Source organism: Castor canadensis, chromosome 16, assembly GCF_047511655.1.
Source record: "Castor canadensis chromosome 16, mCasCan1.hap1v2, whole genome shotgun sequence".
Taxonomy (NCBI): Eukaryota; Metazoa; Chordata; class Mammalia; order Rodentia; family Castoridae; genus Castor; species Castor canadensis.
Window position 1 is genome coordinate 44,802,457 of NC_133401.1, and position 23,868 is coordinate 44,826,324.

The 23,868-nt window shown below is 41.8% G+C and overlaps 1 protein-coding gene across 1 annotated transcript in view; it reads right to left on the bottom strand.

The window, feature by feature from the left end:
• Positions 1-23,868, bottom strand: part of Spock1 (SPARC (osteonectin), cwcv and kazal like domains proteoglycan 1) — a 490,594-nt gene that overhangs the window by 255,173 nt on the left and 211,553 nt on the right. Inside the window, exon 3 of the mRNA XM_074058856.1 lies at positions 18,071-18,116. Coding sequence (XP_073914957.1) covers positions 18,071-18,116 — 46 coding nt within the window. The remainder of the gene's footprint in view (positions 1-18,070; positions 18,117-23,868) is intronic.

Consider the following 23,868-nt stretch of genomic DNA (forward strand, 5'->3'; position numbering starts at 1 on the left):
AGAGAGCACAGTGGTATGTGCCAGTCCATGAGGATCATAGCAAACACACATCCCAAGCTTGAATACTTGGCTTTCACCTACACTAGATTTTCATTGAGGCTTTCAACAACTCTGCAGGTGAGGTATCAATACCTCTAGCCTATAGACCCTGGGAAGTCAAGTGCCATATTTGAAGTCCCAGCTACTAGAAAAGCATCACCAGAAATCAAAGTCCCATCTTCTTTCCATTTTATCAGTGGATCTCAAATTTAAGTGCACATCAGAATGATCCATGGGGCTCTTCCAACACAGATTGCTAAGCCCTGGTCCCAAAGTCTCTGATTCAGTAGGTCTGAAGTAAGTCAGAGAATGTGCATTTCTGTCAAGTTCTCAAATGATGCTCATGGTGCTTTCTGAGGACCACACTCTACAAACCACTGAATTATATTCTTGAGCTACTGAGAAGTCCAAGCCCTTCCCGATTCATCACTTTTCCTACCTCCTACTCCCCACCCAAATCCTACCCAACCACATGTACACAGCAGGTTATGTACTTGCAAAAGAAAGATTACATTTCTGTCTTGACAGGCTAACCACAAGACCGAGAGTCAGAAATCTGAAGACTAGTCCTGCTTGGCCAATAACTAACTGGAGAGTTTTGGGGCAAGTGACTTCTCCTCAGTGGCCTTAATTTCCCCTCTGTGGAATGGAAGGACAAATGAGATGATTTCCAATAGACTTCCTTATACACTAACAAGGCTAAGACTTTGAAACCCTAGAGCAGCCTTCTGCCCTGGGCACTTACTGTTGATCCAGGCAACTCCTAGCGGGGGTCCTCATGGTAATAAATAAACCATTGGGAGTTTGCTGGGTGAGGCTCAATTAAGCATGTGGCAAGGGAATGATATTCCTGATGGGGTTTTAGATATGTGTATGACACCTGATTTCAGGTAGTAAATAAACTCACAAATCATTAAGGAGAAGATGCTGGAAGCAAGTTTGGGCTATAGTCTACCTCCTAAAAGAAAGCCTGGTTTCCCTTGAGCTGTGTTCAGACAGACAAAGACTCCTTCTCAGAACTTCCTCTCTCTCCTGACAATCATGTCTCTAAAAGTTTAATTAGTGTCTATCCCTTTGTCTCTGTCTCTCTTTTAAAAGCATAGGAATAAGGTTGTATATAATTCAACATTTGCTATGTGCACTGGACACTGAAATGACTGGTAGTAGAATGCTCTGTGCCCACTACTGCTAGGCCAAGGCTGGGCATCCACCCATGTAGCTGGTGGGGCTGAGGTAGCACTGGGCTCATCAGAGTCTAATCATGGAGTCAGAGTCAAGGATTAGGGGACTGGCTCTCCTCTAGAGCTCAGCCCCTCAGCCTCAGCGCTAATGGCTGGGGAGCCACTGGGAGACTGTCCTGTAAAGTATAGGTATCTCTGCTTATAGATGCCAGTATAATCCCTACCCCAACTGATACAACCAAAAATGTCTACAGATACAGCCAAATGTCCTCTGGGGAAGCAAAAGTTCTCCCATTGAGAACACTGCTCTAGACACAGAAAGGATGCTGTGACCAGATACAGGCTCTGAGCCATAGAGGTCAGGGTTCAATCTCCCTCAGAGGAACTTGGGTAAGGACTGCTTTTGCATTTACCTTTTATTTAAAAGTCACAGAGGCTCATATTAAAAATGTTAAAGTGACAATACAACAAATAATACAAAGCCAAAAGTAAAATTCCTCATCCTCCTCCCAGCCCATTCCTTAGAGGCAACTGGTTACAATTTGGTGCTGATTCAGATATTTTATATGCAAATAGAAGCATTCATCAGATGTATATATACATGAACAGTTTGTTTTGCATAAGTAGAATCATATTGGACACACTGTGTTGCTTTTTATTCTCATAGCATGGATATATTTTCCAGATGACTACATATGAATGTCCTCAACTTTTAAAAAGCTGTTGAAAATTCTGTTCTCAAGATTTGAACCCTGTTTCCAGTTGTACAATATGAGCAGCCATGCTTTCTTGACAGTTATTGTAGGTGGTAGCTTAGATTATGTGCACTTGTGCCATACAACCATACACACACAAACACACATATTTTCCACATTTCATAGGCACATATTAATTGTATAATACAGACATTTCATTGTGATATTTCCATAGATGTATATAATATACTTTGATCATATTCACCTCCTCGAGTACACATATACATTTTTGAAGAAGAGTAGATAGTACTTGCATGCAATAAGTGCTAAATAAGTGGTGATTATTTTTACTCAACAACTATTAGCTGAGTACCTTGCATCCAGTCCTAGTCCTACACTGGGCCCTGGGAATACATCAGTAAATGAGACAGATAAACAACTGTTCCCAAGGAGATGATAGCCTAGCCAAAGAAGCAAAGAGCAAATGACTCTTTAAAATTGCTACATAGTAGATGTCCAATATTTATGAGTAATGAAAAAGTATTGTTACAACTGTATAGCAATGCCAAATATACATAATTAGGAGAGGGTGACCTTATTCCAGGGTCAATTAGAAAGCTTCTTCAAATAAGTGGGATGTAAACTGAGAGATCAAAGATGAATTTCTAAGGCCATGTGAAGGAGACCAAAAACCTACCAAGGTGGGGGAAAGAATGTGTGGGCACTGTGAGGCAAGCTATGCACCAATAATGATAATATAATAAAATCTAAAAGCAACAGTTAACTAGTTAAGGCATGAGAAACGTACAGTATTCTTCCTTAGTTATAGTTCTCCTATGCCCCGCCATACTACCTGGAAAGTAGTATATTACCTGGTGTAATTTTGCATTACATTTGAAGAATCGAACAACATGTAAGAAAGTATGGTTCAAAGAAAAATGGAAGAAAAAAAGTTAACTAATGCAGTCATGAACATACAACAGCCAGTGAGAATATTCTATAGACAAGTTCCTGCCACACAGCAAACCAGACAGCTGATATTCTCGTTCCTGACTGCCCCTGTCCTATAATTTCAGAGCCTAAAAGTTCCAAGAGGCACCAACAGTTCTTCCCCTTCCCCTTTCTTGGAAGCCTAGCTCTGTGCTGACCAGAATTAAACACTAGGCTCATACTTTGCAAACGCATTGTAATCCCTCTTGATCTGAGAGTTGCAGAGTCTTTTCTTTAAAGCCTAAGAAGCATGATGTAAACTGCATTTAATCTGGCATGTGCTTCAGATTTCTCCAACAGGAGCTAAGTCTCTCAAAGGAATTTGCAAGAACAAACCCTGTGGGTTGTAGCATGGAAACCATGGAGGTGGCTCTACCCTTTGGAGTTGGACAAGAGCCTACTGGCAGGGCCAGGGCTTTCTTTGAGGACAGAGACCAAGCTAATCTGTTCCTCCAGGGCCTCATTTGGTGCTATATAAAGATGGTGGCTTCACAAGTCCATACGATTCACCCCCCTTAATCAAGCACCTGATGTAAGGCAAAAACATTTTATTCCCAGTAGAAAACACCCATCTTTCTACATGAGTCTCACTCAAAAGGCTGCACAGCATTTGGAAATTTTTGCCTGTGTCTGCACATCTGGCAAGCTAAAACATGGAACCAGGGTCATTCATTCTCTGCCATTCTCACCAAAGACAGCAGAACCCATCCAGAGGAATAGGGTAATTCCACACTCATGAAGCTGAAGCTCTAAACTAACTGGATATATTGCTTTTCTTCGCTACATACATTATGGTAATTTAGCTATTTTTCTTCCTCAGTCCCTTTTACTTGCAATGAATGAGACTGTGATTGTGAACTTGTACCCACTCACTTATTAGTCTTGCAAAGCTGGACAGACATGACTTTGGTAAACTTAATGCCCCTCAGATCAGCAAAGTAAGTTGTTGGGTGAATTCTATAAGGAATCAGCATCTCGCACAGATCTACCTTCTCACAGAACCACATAAGCTCAAGGTCGGAAGCAATGTCAACGGTACCCATCTGCAACCAGTGTTCAATTTCCATGTGGCTACCCACTCTTACATGTGCACATCCCAGAACAGCCTACGTCATTCCTACAGGGCTTGGACTATGGAAGGGCCACACTTGGACTAAGCCAAAACCTATCCATCCCTTTGCAACTCTCATCCACTGGTTCCAGAGCTGCCCTTCAGAAACACATCCTCAACATGCTTTACACAAAGGCTACTCTGCAAACACCCAAGGACTTTAATGTGTCTGCAAGAGTTTAAAACTGCATGCATGCACTGTTCTAGCTGGTACTGAAGCCTATCTATCCCCCTCAGTGTTCTAGCACCCACTCCCCAATTTTAAAATGATATCATGTGAAACCATTTCAGGATGAAAAAATCTGAATCCTGCTAGGAAGGCAGAATGATGAGTGTTTGCCGCTAATCTAATGGATTAATTCCATCATCAACAAGCTGGGAATTTCTCCTCCTGCTTAATCACAGATAGAAAAAAATGATATAGGATCAACCTCAGTAAAAGTGAAAATCATAATTATTAGGATATGCCTTGCCAACATTTATATGGCTTATATCCAAAATTGTATTTCCCCCCAAGGGTATTTTTTTAAATAAATAATTTATCTTAGCTAGATCAGAGAAGAGATGTGACATAAAATTAGGCATTCTGTGAGTTTCTGAGTTATTTTTTATGACTGCTTCATAACACTTATTTGAAAAATACCTAAAATAATACTCCTGTTTCTCTGCCCTATTACAATGTGCTCAAATTCTTCCACCATAAGGACCCCTTTTCATTGTCAAAAAAAATTTGTGAATTGCACCCTCCCCTACAGCCCTCCAAAAGGGGCCATCGTGCTAATAGTTCTATCGGTGGCTGAGAAGTTTATAGCAAGGTGTAATATGAATTGGTAATGTCTTTAAATAAAATGTGGATATTAGTGGCTGGACGCATTGAAAAATGGGAATTTATGTATGTATTTATTTATGTATATAAATTTGTGTGTGCACACACAAGAGAATCATTTCTCATCCACAGGAAGCCCATATTACACCGAGAAGCTCCACGTAATACTGTTGTCACTGCCCAGGGTTCTGTGGTCTATGACGGTCCGTTTGCCTATGGGTGTGGACTCACTTCCAGGAGGAAGGTGACTGTGCATTCAGGAATCAATGCTCTGATTGTCTGATGGAGAAGCCTGGCTCTGCCTGCCATTGGTCTGAAGACAAAAGATCTTTTTGCTTCCATTGATTGGCAGTATGGATCATCTGAACTCCACATTTCTGCCAGGAAAAACCCAGAACTCTCTGTTCCCAAATGCTAAGCACTTACTAGAAACAACACAGAGTATTCCCTAATGGAGATGCGGGCCAATCCTCCTTCTCCATGTTGTCAATCTGTGCATCAAGCCAGACCTTTAAAACACTGTGTACTCAGTTTTACTGGATTAATTTATAGAGCTGCTCTTTGGTGCTAAGCATCGTGCACACTGAGAGATACAGAAGGAAGATTTTGATCACTCTCAGATACTGGCACGAACAGAGCCCACCCTAGCACACTCTCTTCCGAGACCCCATGAGAGAAAGGCTCTGTCGTCTCAGTGCCAAGTGCACCTGTATTTTTCCCCAACGGCTGCCTTGTCTTCACATCACCGGAACACACAGCTGTGTTCTTCCTTCCCTGCTTTAGTTGTTAGGAAGCCCTAGGCCCAGATGCGGAAGTACACAGAAAATTCCTCCGCATGTGTTTGAGCAATACCTTTGCTGTGGCTTTATTTCTTTATTTTTTCCTTATAGTCAAAGATTGTTATCTATCCACTTAATACATGATACTTATGTGTCACCTTTTGGTGAATGAGACAGAGAAAAGAAAATAAATAATAAAGACATGCCAGGAAATCCTGCATTCAATTACAGGTCTGAGGATGAGTGAGTGACATTTCAAGTGAGGTCCTGCAGGAAAATGGAGCATCCCTTAAGAGGACGCAGGAGCACAAGGTCAGCACAATGATCACCAAGTCTTGGAGTTACAGAGGTAAAGAGGGATTGAGAGCTGAGTGCAAGGCAAAGACCTACAGGAGACCCAAGCCCTGAACAAATTTAGGGCTGGGATGTCAATGGCTCCAGGGATCAGAGAGGACAATTTTTCGCCTACTTGAGGATCTTCACTTTTTTTTTTTTTCACGGTTCTAGGGCTTGAACTCAGAGCCTTCCCCTTGAGCCACCCCACCAGCCCTATTTTTGTGAAGGGTTTTTTGAGATAGGGTCTCATGAACTATTTGCCTGGACTGACTTTGAACTGTGATCCTCCTGATCTCTGCCTCCTGAGTAGCTAGGATTGCAGGTGTGGGCCATTGGTGCCCGGCAGATTTCCACATCTTGACAAAGATGACATCTGACATTTTCCACCTTTATACCAGTATCTGGTGTTAAAGAAAAGCAGGAGACGCATGGGGCCATTAGCACAGCTCCCAGCCACCACCAAACTGCTCCTCCCAGCCAGGCTGTGGGGCCCCAGTGCTGCCCAGTCCTCATGAAAGCAAGGAACACAGCATCTTCATTCATGCCCACCAGACCAAATGGATCTGCTTGGGCACTTCAGGCAGTGGTGTGTTTCTAAATCCCCTCAGTACCAGGTTCAGTTCCTGAGATTAAAATGACTCCTCTTAAGGATGTACAAGAGGCCACCTCTGCCCAGCACAGGTCAGCATTCAGCTCTCAGCAGAAAGACTACCTCCATCCAGGCAGCATGGCCCAAGCTCTGATAGATGCTGCCTCTACCCCTTGGACCTTGGACCACCCAGTTGCTCCAGGAAAGAGGGACCCAAAGAGTCATAGACCTCTAGAATATGTATGTGTACACACACACACACACACACACACACACACACACACACGAAGACAAGATCTAACATGGGATTCTATTTAGGAGAGAAGCTATAAACAGCCCAAGACAAATGATCTCATGGAACGGTTCTAAATAACTGATTTGCCAACACTGAAGAATAAGGAGGCTTCACCAACAACCAACAAAAGTGTCTTCATTTCCCACTACTCTTGAGAAATCTGAAGTCCTGACAGTGCCTGGGACAGCCCTCATGGCTGGGTTAAGCTAAGTTGGGTGGGGTCTGCTCCCTGGAGGAGGGACAGGTGTGAGCTGTGACAAGCCCCAGCTCCCCATGCATTGCACCAGGTTCTTGGCTGTTACACTCCAGCTTGAGGAGAGACCCAAGTTGCCTACCCAAAGGAGTCTTCAGAGATCAGTCTTCAGAAAACAGCCTCTTCCACTGTGCATTGTATTTTCTCCACATCTCTAATAAGTGTATTTTTAAAATTCAGTCTACAACATACTGAAGGTCTGTGTGCACAAATTCAGTTGTTAAAATCCTAGCCCCCAGTGTGATGGTATTTGGAGTTGGGTTCTTTGAGAGGCATAAGGTTCTGATGGGGGCATCTCATGAATGGCATTAATTCCCTTATAAAAGGGACCCCCAGAAGATTCTCTGGCTCTCTTTACCCCCCTAAAGATACTGGGAGATGATAGCCATCTGTAACCTAAAAGAGGTCCCTCACCAGAACCCAATCATGCCAGCACCTTGATGTTGGACTTGAAGCCCCCAGAAACAAGAGAAAAACATGTGAGTTGTTTGTAAGTGACTCAGTCTGTGGCATTTTCCTGTAACAGCCTCTAAGTGACTACATCCTTGTCAAGCCTCACTTCTATCAGAAAAGACATTCTCCACATCACATGCTGCCTCTGATCCATCTCCAAACATCTGCCCATCTTTAGAAAGGCCCCCAGTCACTTCTTTTGGGATCCTTTTCCTAACCTTCACCCAGGAAGTGCTGGCCATTCTCTGACTGAGCCCTGGTTCTGAAAGCTTCTGTCAGGTACCTCACTCATTCTCCCTGGCTGATTTATTTCCCCTTGTTTCTCTCACAGATACATAAACCACAACCAGCACAGCACCCATGAGGTGCTCAGTAAGTATGTGACTCAAGGATTAATGGATCAATTATCTTACATTCTGATGAAATAATTATACTCTGGAATAAGCAGAAGGTGCTAAGATTCTTTCAAATCTGAGACTCCCAAACAAAACTTATCATCATATTTTTCATAATAAAGTTAGGTCAGTTTATAGACCTTGGTGTCACAGGTGTAATAAATGTCATAATTTCTACTGGATATCTACATGTAGAAGGCAGAAACTAGATCTACCATCTCTCAACTTCTTTAAAAATCAATTCAAAACAGATGAAAGATCTTAACACAAAACCCGAAACTTTGACACTACTACAGGGAAACACTTGGCGACACAGAAGTGGGCAACACCATTCTAAACAGGACTCTAATAGCTCAGGAAATAGAAAGAATTGACAAATGGGACTGCATCAAATTAAAAAGCCTCTGCACAGAAAAGCAAGCAATTACCAGAGTGAAGAGACAGCCTCCAGAATGGGAGAAAATATTTACCAGCTATCCACCTGACAGGGATTAATATCCAGAATAAACAAAGAATGCAAAAACACTCAACACCAAAAGAACAAATAAACAAATGGGCAAATGAACTGTATGGGCAGTTCTCCAAAGAAGAAGTACAAATGACCATTAAATGCATGAAGAAATGTTCAACATCTTTAGCCATTAGGGAAATGCAAATCAAGACGATACTGAGATTCCATTTCACCCTAGTCAGAATGACTCCTATCAAGGAAATGAACAAGAAATGCTGGTGAGGATATGGGAAAAGAGGAACATGTACCCATTATTCTGGAGAATGTAAATTAGTGTAGCCACTATGGAAATCAGTATGGAGGTTCTGATTCTAAAATTAGAATTCCCACATAATCCAGCCATACCACTTCTGGGTATATACCTGAAGGAATGTAAGTCAGCACACAATAGAGACACCTGCACACTCACGTTTACTATGGCAATATTCATAATAGCCAAGTCATGGAATCAGCCTAGGTGCCCATCAATGGATGAATGAATAGATAAAATGTGATAAATAACAATAGTGTCATTCACCCATAAAGAGAAACAAAATTCTGTTGTTTACAAGAAAGTGAATGGAACTGGAGATTACCCATCTTAAGTAAAATAAGACAGTCTCAGAAAGATGAATATTATATTTTCTCTTATATGTGGTATATAGATTTAGAAAGAAAAGGGGCATAAAAGTAGATAAGGGACTATTTGGAAAGAGGACGAAGATGAGTGGGGGGTGACAAGAGTGAGTAATGAGGAGAAATGTCATACTTTCTATCTTTCAGATAAGTAAACTGAGAATTGGATAAGTTGGGCATTGCCTTTTTACATACATACAGCTACTAAAGGTCAGAGGTGGGAACTGAGCCTAGTCTTTGACACTGCAGAGTCTACTCTCTTCCCAATAGATCACATCACATCTCATCACACATGGTCAATGGTCAGAATGAACATTCACACATCACCAGCCATGAAGTGCCAAATACCTTAAAAAGCAAACCTCTCCATTCCACGCATGGAGAGAGAGGAAGGGGATTTCAACACTGTTCTTCAAACAGTCATTGCCCTACGATGAAAACACTTCACACTCTACAATAAGAAAAATTTAAACAGCAATATTGATCAATTTTAAAATTCAACTGACATTTTTTCCCTGTTGAGAATTTACCTAAACCAAAACTGGTTCATTAGGACTCAAGAAAATGACATAATTAATTCAAGAGCTGTTGTTCTGCTTCACAGGTGGAAGAGCAGCAGATTTCTTCTCCTTTTTATAAAACTACCACCACAATTTATGAGTTTTAGGAAAGATAATAAACATGCCTTTTAAATGGATTTGATCATGCTGAAAGGACTTCTTAAACAGTAACAGAAAACCACAGTGCCCATAATTGCAAGGAGAATTTTAGAACCCTCATGATTGTCCATTACTCCATCCAAAGGGCGAGTGCAACCCTGAATGACTTTTGCTCTTTGGTTCTAGGGACACGGGGCCCTGGGAACTCTCTGAAAGGCCCCAGGGAAGCCAGAACATGCTATGTCCATATCCACCCCTGCACTCAGGGGAAATGAAACATCCACACTTGCACCTAACAGAGCTTTCGGAGCAGGCAAGGGGGATGATGGTTTGGTAAGTACATACCATATACCAACACCTTGGCCCTTTACAAACCTGACCATACTACACTTCAAGAATGCAGGACAACTGCTCTATGGAACTTGGAGAAAGAGGGAAAGGAAAAGAGAATAATAGAGCATCAGTAATATAACATCCGGGGGAGGTAAAGGGACAAAGAAGAGTAATGGAAGGGGTTGAATGGGTCAAGGTAAAGTATATCCACAGTGAACATATATTGAGAAACCTCTTTGAACATGAATTTAAATGTTAATAACAAAAGGCAGGACTGTAAAATAGGTACAGTGTTTGGAGAGGGGAGGTACTAGTTGGGGTACTAGTGAATGAAGGAGATTAAGGTGATGGAATATGGTTGATGGGTTTCATACCTCTATGAAATAGAACAAAGAAACCTTTTACAGTTGCGTTAAGTGGGGCAGGGAGAGAGTTGAGGGGGAGAGATAGACAGAACATAGGAGCAATGTAACTAATGTACAATGTAATCTAATGGGAATTGTCACTATGAATCCCCCCCATATAATGAATATATCCTAATACAAAATTAAAAAATGAATGCCAGATAAGACAGATATTATCATCCCCATTCTACAGATGAGAAAGTGAAGGCTGGGAAAGTCAAGATATTCATAAATGGCAACAAGTTAATGGGATCCCCAAGATCTGACCATGAGCCCTTTAAAACCTTTCTCATCCCATCCACCTTCCCGCAGGACTCTGAGAGAGAAGAAACCACCTCCTACTTTGGCCTTTTTCCTGTTTATTGTAAACCTCCCTCCCCACCCCAATGGTTAAAAGGTCCATTGAATTTCATTGGTTTTATTGAAATTATATTCATACCTCATTGGTTAGACTGTAAGAACATCATGCTTTCATTTTTTAATTTTGCCTTTCTTTATGAGAAAACACATGCAGAAATTCATGCTGCCTGAACTTGACTCTCACAGACGGCAAACATTTCAGGTGTGCCCCCTTTATTACAGGGATGAGCAAACTGAAGTCAAGAAAGGCCATATGATTTGTTTGCCTAAAGTGGGCCTATTTACTAGTGGCATAGCCATGTCCCATCTTGACACTCCTCCTGGGAGTTGATGGAAGTATGTCAATGTATGTTAGAAGTACTGAAAAAAAAAAAAAAAAGGAGCCCTAAGCAGAAAACAAACAGAAACAACATAAGTGTCCATTAATGGGGACAATTAAATAAATGCAGGCATGGTAATAGAACATAATAATGTAAAGGAATCAGGTAGACCTACAACTATCAAAACAGAAATCATCAAAAACAACATTGAGTAAAATCAACAGGTTGGGGAAGGAAACATTAATTTCCTCTGCAAAGCATACAATTTAGGGCAACACTGCTTACAGACATGCATCTGATATCACAGCATCAGAACAGGGGCAGAAAAACAAATTAATGAACTGGTCACCTTTAAAGAAAAGAAAATGAGAAAGAGGACCAGGAAGGGGGCACCCATGGGATCTCAATCTCACACATCTGGTGTTTTATTTGTCTAAAATAAGTAAACAGAGATGGCTAGCTAAAGATGAAGGGGGAAACTCTGAACTTGATTTGACTTCAAAGCAGAGAGACTGAGTTAAGCAGACGCACACCAATATTTGAATTAGTAGTTTTCTGTTTCTTCCCTGCCAGAATTGAGTTGGAACATTTAAAAATCAATATGCCACACTTTTTTCAAATAGTAACTATTTCATTGTCAGACTTGAGACACAAAAGAAATGGAGGCGATGCGTAAATTTGCCTGAGGCTGGCCACAATAAAGATTCACTGTAGTAGGGAAAGCTTCTTCTGGAATTATGAGGAAAAGAAGAAGGTAAGGAAGAAACCAATCCCACAAAATATGAAGGAACCAGAAGAAAATTATTAAGATGCTTTCCACAAACCAGACCAGCTGCTTGTGAAAATCTGTAGCTTTGGAGATTAAAGAAGGGTGAATAAACAGATCCTTAAAACAACAAAAATTTTCAAGGCCCTATGAATACAAATACAAGTCTCCTTGACGGATGAGGCTAAATTCCACATCAAGAGAAACACTAAAATAGCCAGGTGCTGTGGCTCGTGCCTGTAATCCTATCTACTTGGGAGGATGCAATCAGGAGGATTGTGGTTTGAGGCCAGTCCAGGCAAAAAGTTCCAGAAATTCCATCTCAACTAATATCTAGGTGTTCATTCCAAGCCAGACAGGAGGCTGAGATCAGGAAGAAATGGAGTTTCAGGCCATCTAGGCAAAATGAAGTAGCCTATCTCCAAAATAAGCAGAGCAAAAAGGAAAAGGACTAGAGATGTGGCTCAAGTGATAGAATACCTGCCTTTCAAGCTCAAAGCTGAGTTCAAAAGATAGAAAGAGAGAGAGAGAAACACTAGAGAGATTCAATATTTCTAGTAAACCTTGTCATGTAAAATTTCAGCTTCAACTAGAAAAATTCTTTTCTAAAGAACAATTTTGAAATAAGCAATCTTGTCTCCCATGCTATGGTAATCCACTAGGCTCTGGGTCCAGAAACACAGCTGGACCATGGGAAGAACTCTCTTCTTTTGAGCTGTACAGTTTTTGCCTCTAAACAGTTCAGGGCTCTGGCAGGATCTGAGCTTCTCAGGATATTGATATAATAGATTGGAAGTCAAAGGGCATCGGTTTGCTTCTTCTCTTCTATTCAAGCAAACAGCTTGAGGAAGCAGGATCCCTGACTTTTGGGGCTTTATTTTTATTTGGAGATTAATTCCAACATGGTCCTATTCTGCTCAGAAGATCACCACCATCAGCTGAGGGTTGGTGACAGCTAGGTTGCCAGACAAGAATGGTTAATAGTCACTCCAGAAGAAGAAATGTCATCCCTAAAGCCAATGCATTTATTCCTGTTAAAGGGCCCCACTGATTCAAATCAGTCCCACACTAAATCTCATTGGCCATTTCTCCTAAGTCTTACTGACCTGTCTCACCGAGGGGAACTTCCTACCCAAGATTTCAGTGCACTCCTCCCTGAGCAGACCATGGCTACATCAGAGAACCTAAACTACTGTGTCCCATCATTTTGGGACACCTCCATGTAATCAGAATAGCATCCTAAAGTCCTATTCATCCTATAAATGTGAATATACACATTCATACACACAAATTACCCTCGCCAATGCGGCAACAAAAAACACTTCTACTCAGCAAAAATATTGTGAGTAGGCTTCAATTTCTTTTTCCAAACGGACTAGTGGGACACTTTGAAATAACTTGATAGAGTCCACTTCGCAGCTTGTTCAGCTCCTGTTCTATAAATCCCCAAAGCAATACCTTTATTTTTTTTTACAACAGTATTGTAGTTCAACAAATTATGTCTTTCTTCCCCCTCTGGGCCCTATGGATAACTGTCCTCATCAAACTACCTCCTCTGAGGGAAGAGAGACTGAGCCACCTCTTACACTGCACTGGAAGTTACCGTCCTCCGCAAGGTCTGCTGTGCAGCCGCAGGGAACCAGATGAACAGACCAAATGCACAGAATGTGTAAGGCCGGGTTGTAGCAAAAAGAATGCCAGTGCGGCAACAATGGAGTTATGGCACCTGTCTGAACTCAGAACAGCTCGTGGGCTCCTCAACTACATGGGCCCATCCCCCTCAGTCTCTCACTCAATGTTCCTAAACTCCCTACCTGCTCCAGTACTTGCACACGCTCTCCAGCTGCCATCAGCCCAATGCTTACACACACAACAGCTGTGTGATGGAGGGATGACCTGGACTGGTAACTGGGAGTAATCCACAAGAGGGGTCTTCCTCAGTACTGTCCCTATTATCAACATCAACCACTTGAGTGCTATTTGTGGAATGAATGAATGAAGAACCTGGACTTCCACAGCTCCAATAGTAAGACCTGGGGTACATCCCCACAGGGACCCACCTGGAGGGAGACAGACCAGTGCCAACATAGCCTTGACAGTTTTGGAACATCACAACTGTGAGGGCAAACAGAGGGAACAAAAGGAGAAAGACAGAAAACTTGAGTGGGAAGGGAGGGAGATCACAGAGGGAGGAAGAGGGGGAATGAAGATCAGCTATTGGCTAAAACAATACTTACTACAGGCTTGCATAGCAACTCATTTAATCTCAATGCTATCATCGAAAGTGCTGATACTAATGCATTTCTAAATGGGAAGGCCTAGAATCAAGTTAAGCTACTTGACCAGAATCACATAGCTAGTACTTGGCACTCAAGTTTGGAAAATTTATCTCCAAACTCCAGGATCCTAGACCACACTTGCCATAGTGTACCCCACAGAATACACTACCTCCTCTGGGGACCTGTGAGGTGTGTAATAAAACCATAAAAACTGACATGTCCTCAAAGGAAAAGTAGGAATATGGTAGATTATGTGAGCTTTTTCACCACAAGATTTCCTAGAACTTTGAAATTGTTAACGAGCCCAGTGAATTTCTAAGAGATGACCAGAATACATGTGTGTTCCACACAGACATATCCAGTGACTGCTTTCTTGGAGAAACAGCTGCAGGACCAAATCCCTCTTTGAGAAGCACTAGCCTTGACTGTGCTCCCAACTTGGCTGGGGGCCATTGGAGGGGAGGTGCAGGGAAAAGGGAAAAGAGGCAAAGGGGACTTGCAACCAGAGTCACCAGAGCCCTGCAGCTTCACCAGCCTCCACCTCCCTCGCCTGTGCCTGCATTTGCCCACAGCTGCCTCCAACTGCCCAGCCTGCTCTGTGCTCTCTGTGGGGCATCTTTCTTTGTGAATTTCACAAAGGAAAGCTCTCATCTGAGTTAATAGTTGTTCCCTTCAATTCTGAACTCCTGTCCATCCCTTTTGGGAGGAGATTTGGCATTAAATCATTATAAGAATAAAAGGATATACCTCTTTACCCTAACCTCAGAAAGAACCCCTGAAAACCTTCAGTTAATGGATATTATTTTCCTGTGATGGAGCATCAATGAGTCCCTTAAAGATAATGAGTGAAGGCTGCGGGACCCTCATTTGACAGCACAGGTGAGCACTCTTCTCCTCACTGCCTTGGAGTCGATGACGTGATGCTGAGTGCCAGCTCCGTGAAGCCCTCTGTTCAAAGTGCAGCAAATAAGCAGAGAGGAATTACAGTTCTGTACTTATTTCTTAACTACATGGAGCCTTCTAACTGTTTGCACCAACATCCAAGACAACCAGAAGCTACAAGGCATCTCAGAGGTTAAGTACAGAATTGAGGTGGTAAGTGTGACCACTTGTGACAGCCAGTGCCTAGGGCTCAATGAATGATGATATGCAGAAGACTCAAAGTCCTGCATGAGTGACATCATTTATGTGTATGTGTAGAACTTCTAAGCACAACTGTGCAGTTACCAAAATCCTCTAAAGTAACACCCCTATCATATCCCTTCTGTGCTCAAAAGCTTTCTGTCTCCCCAGTGCCAAGGACATAGAGGAATGATATGAAATGCCTTTCACAATCTGCTCAAATCATCTTTCTGAATACACTATCCCAGAATTCCCCATGCTGGTGGTCAAGCCTACTCCTCACCACCTTCACCTTAAAGCCCCCTCTACCCCAAGGCCCAGCCCAAACTTATCACTGAAACTTTGAACATGTTTTTCTGCAAGTTTATGTTTTTCTGCAAAGTAAAAGTCTCTCCCAACCACAAACCCACCTTCACTACACTGAATTGTGTTTCTGCTTAGAAGGGGAGATGGCTTCTCTCGCTGCTGACAACTTCCACTGGAGTTCAGGCACTCTCCCATTTCCTGGAAGATGAAAGGCTCCTCACCTTGCATGCCTGTGGTTTCCATTTTCCCACATGGTGTCAGCGCCAGTATAGTACCTTCCTGTTTTTATTGAGTAGCACACAGTGTAATTGATGACATCTGTTGGGATTGATATTTTAAGTGAAGGCTATTTTCAGTCTGCCTGCTCTGCCTTGCTCAGTATATAAATAGTCACAGCAGCCACACAGGCAAAAAATGGGGCTTCTCAGTTGAGGGTCCCCATGAAGTCATGAGTTTCTCTGGGAGGATTCATCTGCACAGTCTCAGATTTCAAGCCTACTGAGCTAGAAGGGACACAGCAGGGTGGGACTGCTTGAGATAGTTGTTGTCACTCCCAGAAGACCAAAGTCCTGGTCTGGAATTTTTACCTAAGCACATTTAAATACCATGCTCTTTTTTGATGCTCAAAGTTTCTGTGTGACCTCAAAATCTAGGGAAGTAATTGCATATACTCCAAATGGCACTGGATACCCATCTTCATGTAATCCCTTCTCCAGCAGGCATTAGTAAAATTAAAAATGTCTTCCCTTGGTATGGGTTTTGTATTGTTTGAAAGCCTTGGAGAAGAGAAAATATGAGTTACTTGATCCTTATAGAACAAGAACCTATTCCTAGTTCTTAGCTCAAAGAAAAATCAGCTCTGGATTTCTCTCAGTCAAGTGGTCTTCCCAAGCAAGAGCCTGGTTGGGGCACCTGCAGGAGGACTCATTCATCAGGCTCAGGCAGGGAATTTGTCACTCTGTATCTTTGAGTATTCTTCATGAATTAAGTTTTGTCCTTTTAAAAAAAGTCTTAAAAGCTTTGTCATTTTTATGGGAAATCCCTAAACTAAATGTGCTTTTGTATGAATTATTGTAATGAGTTAGTCATTGTTAGGAACCAAACCAAGCCCTGGAAGGCTAAGATATGTATATCCCAGAGAGAGACCCCAAAGGAAAGTTGTCATGTACACTCTGCCTCCTTCACATGCACACACATACACACCACAGGCACACACCCATCCATTCACATGCTTCTTGCACACACCTGCATCGTGTCTATTAACATAGTCCACAAAAGGTGTCACTGGTTTCTCTCCCCGTACCTTATTCTGACCTCCTCAAGGGTGGAAATAACAACTTTTTTGTTATTTAGTAACTGGCTTGGCACTTGTACAAACAGTGAGAGCTCAATAATTGTTCTTGGATAAAGGGATGGATGAAGGCAAGTATACATGAATGAACAAAATGTTACACTACTTCAAGGCACATGATAAATTCATATTTGAAAAATGTTACTGCCAGTTTTGCTGATGAGAAAACCACAGTCCAGAGGGAGTGAGTCAGCCACTGAAGTGACAAAGCAGAGAGCAGAAAGGGCACCTTCTGTCATATTACTCATCAACAACTCCTGCAAACTGACGACCACGGCCACATCGAAAACTCAAGCTATGGAACAAAACCTATTTCTCAGAGTGTGAGACAGGGTAGGTGATATTTTCTCTGAGTTTCAGCATTATTTGTATCTACATACTTGGAACAGTATCTGCTAGCATTTTCAACACTGAGGTCTGTGCCAAGAGCAGCCAGACACAGAACAAGAGAACAGGGACAATGCAATTCACGGCGGGTCCTCACTGTGTCTTAAATCACTCATGCAAGGATACGGTTAGTGATTTACAACATCTGTCAGGAGACAGGTTCTACGTTGGCTGGGGTGGACAGAAAGAGCCCTCCCAGGACCAGGCTTAAACTGGGTGCTCAGTGAGCCAACAATGAAACAAGTTTCTATTTAGAAACCATAAAGAAGTTGTTTAACACATGAAATATCAGTATCCTTGAACATCTCTAAGGATTAGCCTTTTTCTGTTTTAAGAAAGATAGTTTCATCTTTATGGCTCTGAGTTGGTGAGCATTTCTTGGCACGGTATGTTCTGTGAATAAAAGCCCTGGATACAGTCCTACAGTTCACCAGGTAAGTCTGATAACCATTTCACTATTTTCTTAAACAAACAAATCAATAATTATACTGGTAAATTCAACATTAACAAATGGCTTAAAATCTATTCTAGACATAAGCTCAGACAAATAACCAATTTGATAAAAATAGTTTTTACCATCCCTTCAATTCAGTTCCCAAAGTCAATAAAGTAAGACAGCTAGCTGGCCCTTCCATGATTAACTCAGCATGCCAGGAAGGAAAAATGAGACAGCATTTCCCACAGATTAGATGGCCAGAAAGAGTGCATCCTTTACCTTGGTCAAAGGGCTTGTTGGGATTCCAGTTTCTGAAATAATCATCCTACAAAAGGAAACAAATAGAAAACAAAGGTCAGATTTCAGAAGTGTCTCATAGAACTGCACAAAAATTTGACCTACTCCCACTTCCTATTCCTCAAAACACAAAGGAAAACACTGACAGCTTAGAAGTCTTTCCCCAAGCAGGCATTAGCAAATAATCAAAAACATTAATTTAGTTTTCAAATTCTTGTCTTTCAAAGTGAATGAATTAAATATTGGGAATGATAAAAAATAAAATCTCAGCCCAATATGGAAACAGCATTACTCATCTTGGTTTGACATATAAACCCAGACACCTTCCAAATGCAGGCTATATTTGCTATCACTTATACTGAAGGTGATGCCTGACTGCTCTCATGTATGATTGAGTCTCTGTGTTTGTAACAGCTGATAATTCAACTGTCAACATTTCTTTTACATGGAGACATGTATCTTGTGGTGCACAGTTCCAGTTTTCCCACAGTGACAAAACCTAAAACCAGAGGGCCAGTCAAATGTTAGAAGGAACCTTAGGTGTGCACTTAGTGAAATATCATTTCTTCCAAGTAAGGAAGGATGGAAAAGCAAAGAAGGCCAACTGGTGGATTCATATGCCTCTCTTACATGCAGTGTGCATCAATTTATGCCTCAGTGCTGGGTCCTTCACGATGCTGAAATTGCAAGAGACCAGGTCACTTATTTCTTCATAGTCATATTAACCCCTCTTGCACTTCTGACAACCGTGCCTTCCAACCAACCACTGTATACTCCCTTGATTCTCCCCCACAGCACTCATCAGCTCCATTGTTGCCTAGTATACCCAGTGTCAGCAAAACCTCAGGTGAAGAGGTGTCACCCCTGCACATCAACCCCACATCAATGCTAGGGCGTTTCCTCCTTTTCAGTTAATATCTAGTTTATTTGCTTTGTGTGTTTGGGGACAGGTACTTTGCATGCAGCCCACACTTTCAAAAAGCTGTCCAAAAGAGGCCTCGATTTCTCTTCTGAAGAAGTTAATTTACATCAAAGCGCACAATTAGTTTAAAATATCATTCATTCGTGCTGTCTCCTGCTGCAGTTTATCTCCCACACAATCTCCTGTGGCTTCCATTGGCTCCCCATCGTTCAATTACCTGGCTTTATTAGATCCTCGTTGAGTTCACCTAAGCCCTTAAATAGATTTTAGGAAACTGGATTTAGAGTAAAATCAGAACATATTGCTTCTTGGCCAGTGGTCTGTTTTCCAGAGCATAAATAAACATGAACAGGTTCCTCTGGATCCTGGAGATGTAGCATTAAACCATTTTTAACGCCAAGGAATTGACCCACTTTGCTCTGGCTTCAATTTCATGGCACAACTGCTCTTCTCACCCACTCTGTAGGGAGTCTTTGAGATCTACACCATGAAATATCACTAAGAAAGATTAAAATGATCTCCTCACAAAAATCTCCCTCCACTTATTTTATTATTTTAATGTTTTTTAGGCAGCACTGAGGTTTGAACTCAGGGCTTTGCACTTGCTAGGCAGGTGCTGTACCACTGGACCATGCCTCCAGCCCTTTAGTGCTCTGCTTATTTTGGATATAGGGTCTGGAACGTGATCATCCTATCTTATGGCACTGCTGGGATGACAGGAGTGAACCACCATGCCTGACTCTTTTTTGGATGAGATGGGGGTGGGTCAGAAACCTTATTGCCCAAGCTGGCTGGAACCATGTTCTTCCCAATCTCAGCCTCCCAAGTAGCTAGGATGATAGGCATGAGTCACTGGCACCCAGAACCATTTATTATTTTAAATAGAACCTGAATCTTTTGGAATTGTGCTGTCTAAGACTTGGCAGTGAGTGCTGAATGGTTTGCAGTTAAGGGTTGGATGCAGGTAGAAAATTTAGCACCTGATTTTTCAATTTGATGGTCAATGTAGTCTTAGCCTTAGACAACCATGTTACCAATAGATTCTGCTATTCACAGTGTCAAAAGAAGAGATAACCCAAGATGAACTCACTCTCACCACCAAAGAACAAAAGCAATAAGCCATCCATCCTTCCAACTGCAGTACGTCAATGTTCTTCTCATACAGAAAATAGCATCAAGGCCAATGACAACGAGGAATCTTGTGAAATATTTTCTACCTGAACATGCTGTCCTAATACCTGGAAGCTCAGGATGTGTGTCGACAGGGAAGGGCTAGAGCCAAAGACAAGTTCCTTTACTTTAATTTTGCATGTCACATTCTCTTTGATGTCAAAAAAAGGTCTGGGCAAACTCAAGAATGGCATATTCCCTAATGACTTCAACCTACTTCAGAACCTGGATGGAATGTGAAGCATTCTTCTGGACCTTGTCACTTTTGCAGGTTAACTATAATTGCCATTTTTGCATATTTCTGGGGGAAAATCATAGTTTTAAACAGAGAACCTCTAAAAAGCAGATATCTGCATTAGAATATTTAAAACCCATTGCAAATGTAATAATACCACCTAATTCCTGCAAAATGTGAAAGAAGTACACCTGAATGAAAACTCATTATGCAAAATAAGTCCTTCAAACAGCCCCTTGCACTGCAAGGCCAAGCAGGGAAGGAAAATTACCCCTGTGTCTGATTGCTGTTGCCCTACCTTAGGAAATTAGAATGCCAAAGGTCAAACCTGAAATCTCAGGCGCATGGCTTTGGCCTGGCCAACAGATAATTCCCCCAACAGAGGCCAAAATCGTGAATACTTGTGACACACCAGAGTCCACCTGGGGGCTGGTCAGTGAGCATGGGGACAGGGCTCTCTAGCTCTCACTGCTGCTGTTAGGGTCTGAGGAGGGATACCAGAGTGCACATGGTCGCCCTTGTACACACCAGCCACCCAGTGAGCCCGTGCAGGCTGGGACTGCTTCAGTGAACTTACTCTGCCTCTGGGAGAAAGTCTGGTTGAGGCAGCATCCGAACCCATGTCCAAAAAGCCAAAGGTAAAAGAATGCCACTTCCACAGCTTTACCTCCTCATATGAGCTCATCCCTGTGTCAATACAGATGCTCAAAGGACAGCTGACTGTGGCCCTAAACCAACATTACCAATACCACGGCTGGTTACTTCTCCAGGGTGTAAGACCCAGCTGGCACCCACTAGGTTTTTCTATCTAAATAAAAGCATACAGAGCAGGGCATGGAGCTCAAGCCTATACTCCTCACTACTTGGGACTTGGAGATCTGGAGGATTGTAGTTTGAGACAATAAAGTTCCAAAGACCCCATCTCAACCAATAAACAGCTGGGCATGTGGTATGCACCTGTAATCTCAGAAACACAGGAAGATAAAGAGAAGGATTGTGGTCCAGGCTAGCCCAGACATAAACGAAAGACCCCCATCTTCAAAATAACCAAAGCAAAAAGGTCTTTGGGCATGGTTCAAGAGGTAAAGCACCTGCCCAGCAAGCATGAGTCCTTGAATTCAAACCCCACTACTGACTCTCCAAAAAAGCCAGCTCTTACAGAATATATACACTATTGTTATTTCTATCTGTTCCCATGCTGGGAAGCAGTGTGCCCGTTTCCACATCACCTCAATGACAAAATGCATGAAAGTGTTTTCCTGGGGCTAGGAACTCAAGGGCAAGCCCAGATGCCAGCAATGTCCAGGACTTTATGCGCCCTCAGCTCTGACGATTCTGGCCCAAAAAAGTTGTGATCGGTTAAAATTCAGACTGGTGAAGGGCACTCTTCATAGATGACACTTGTCAGGTAAGTGTACCTGGCTGAGTTGGCCTCTTGACTAGTAAGTTTATCAGTAGTGATGAAGCTTTTTAAAAAGGCTTGAAAGACCCCAACAATAGTTAATTCTTAAAACATAAACTTAACTATAAGCATGGTCATTTATTAAATTCAGTAACTCCAACTCATGCATTTCCAAGGTTGAGCAAGGAAGGATGGCCATGTTTTGTTACTTCACTTGCATATGTTATGGGCTAGGCTGCAGAGTGCATTCTCACCAGGCATCTCCTGGGCAGAGCAGAGCACAGTCTTGCTCTAAGTTCTAAGCAACCCTAGAGTGACTCCATTTCATGGTACCATTTCATAAGTGAAATGTATGCTAGTCTTTTTTAGGGGCTGTTAAAAACCTGGAAGAGTCTATCAACTTAAATGGAGGCTCAAACTTTAGCATACTGATTGATGTCTGAAATTATAAGTATCTCAGAACAGCAGGCAATATTTTAAAGGACCAGAATAGTGATCTAAATAAGAAAGTGACAAATCATTACATGTCTAAGATGAGGAAGAAGAGGGTGGTTGGTGCTGGTGGAAGAGAAAGAATCAAAGACTATTAGGATCACAGCCATAATATTTTAATCCTCTATAGATGGTCAACATAGATAAAACCAATTATCTCACTAACTAAATATCCCCCTAACAGAAGTGCTGGATGCTATAAGGAATTAACTGGATTTTCAAATACATTAGTGATATTCTGCTTAACATCTTTGGGAGAGAAAACCCATTTTATATGCATACATATGGATATATGCCACACACTATATATAATAGATACTGGCAAACATTTATATATTAATATGTATTAATATGAAATATTAATTTATATAAGGAAAGTATATGAGAGGATGTGAATAGGCCATATGCACATATTACACTATTTGGTGTGAGAAACTTGACCACCCACAGTTTTGGGTGTCTTCCAGAGTCTTGGAACTGACCATACAGAGATGTTAAGGGATGACTGAATATGTCAAGAACTTCTACTCTATAGTATATCTTACAAGGAAATCTTTAAGTCTGCTTAACATGAAATGATGACAAAGTATTCCCACTATAACTTGGGTGATCAGGTCCTTTCACATGGGTGGATATAACCAATGACAAAAATCTATGGTTCCAGTCCATTTTGAATGGGAGCATGAGTTTTCTTTTCCTATGCCACAGTCCCAAAATGGCTAATGCAATTTAGCTCAAATATTCCCCAGGGATTTTCCTTTTTTATTTTATTGTATTTATTCATGTATATGAATTGTACAAAGGGGTTTCATTGTAATATTTTCATATGTGCATATAATGTATTGTGATCACATTCACTTCCTCCATTACTCTTTCTTATCCCCAGGATTTGCCTTTTAAGAGGTATCTACTTCAGCTCCAAGAATGTCAATGCCAACTCTGAGGGAGAGCTGGAGGGCAGAACTAAACAAAAGCCACTCTGGAAACCCAAATGCTTTAGCTGCTGATTATGAAGATGAGGGTGTAATCTATCATATAACAGAACTTCAGATGCCACAGATCAAAGACATTTAGCTCACATGAAACAGATAATTTCTCCCTCATACATATTTTAGCTAAACGGTTTGAACCCTGCAGTTTCATCTGAAGATTACCTGAGATAATACAAATTACCAGACTGGAAAATATAATGGGAGCCTCATTTGTCTGGGCCAGGGATGAGCAAAGTGCCCTCAGCAGAAGGAAGCAAAGTGTAGCGAAGGCAAGACAGCCACTGTGGGGTCTTGGGTAGGCCCACAGTCAGTCAATACAAATGGGAGAAACATGTTCCTGCTTTGTAGGGGAACGGCAGATCCCAAAGGCAGACGCCACTTTATCAAACCCCAAATCAAACTACTTTCAAGGGGATTCAGTACCAACTAATTTATTTCATTTTCATGCTACTTGACTGGGGATAATAGGAAGACATATTGTTGGTTGGTGGGTGAGAGAAGGGTCCCTAAAACGATAACAGAAGTCATCAGAAAAGTGAGATTTCCAGACAAGTTTATACAAGGGCA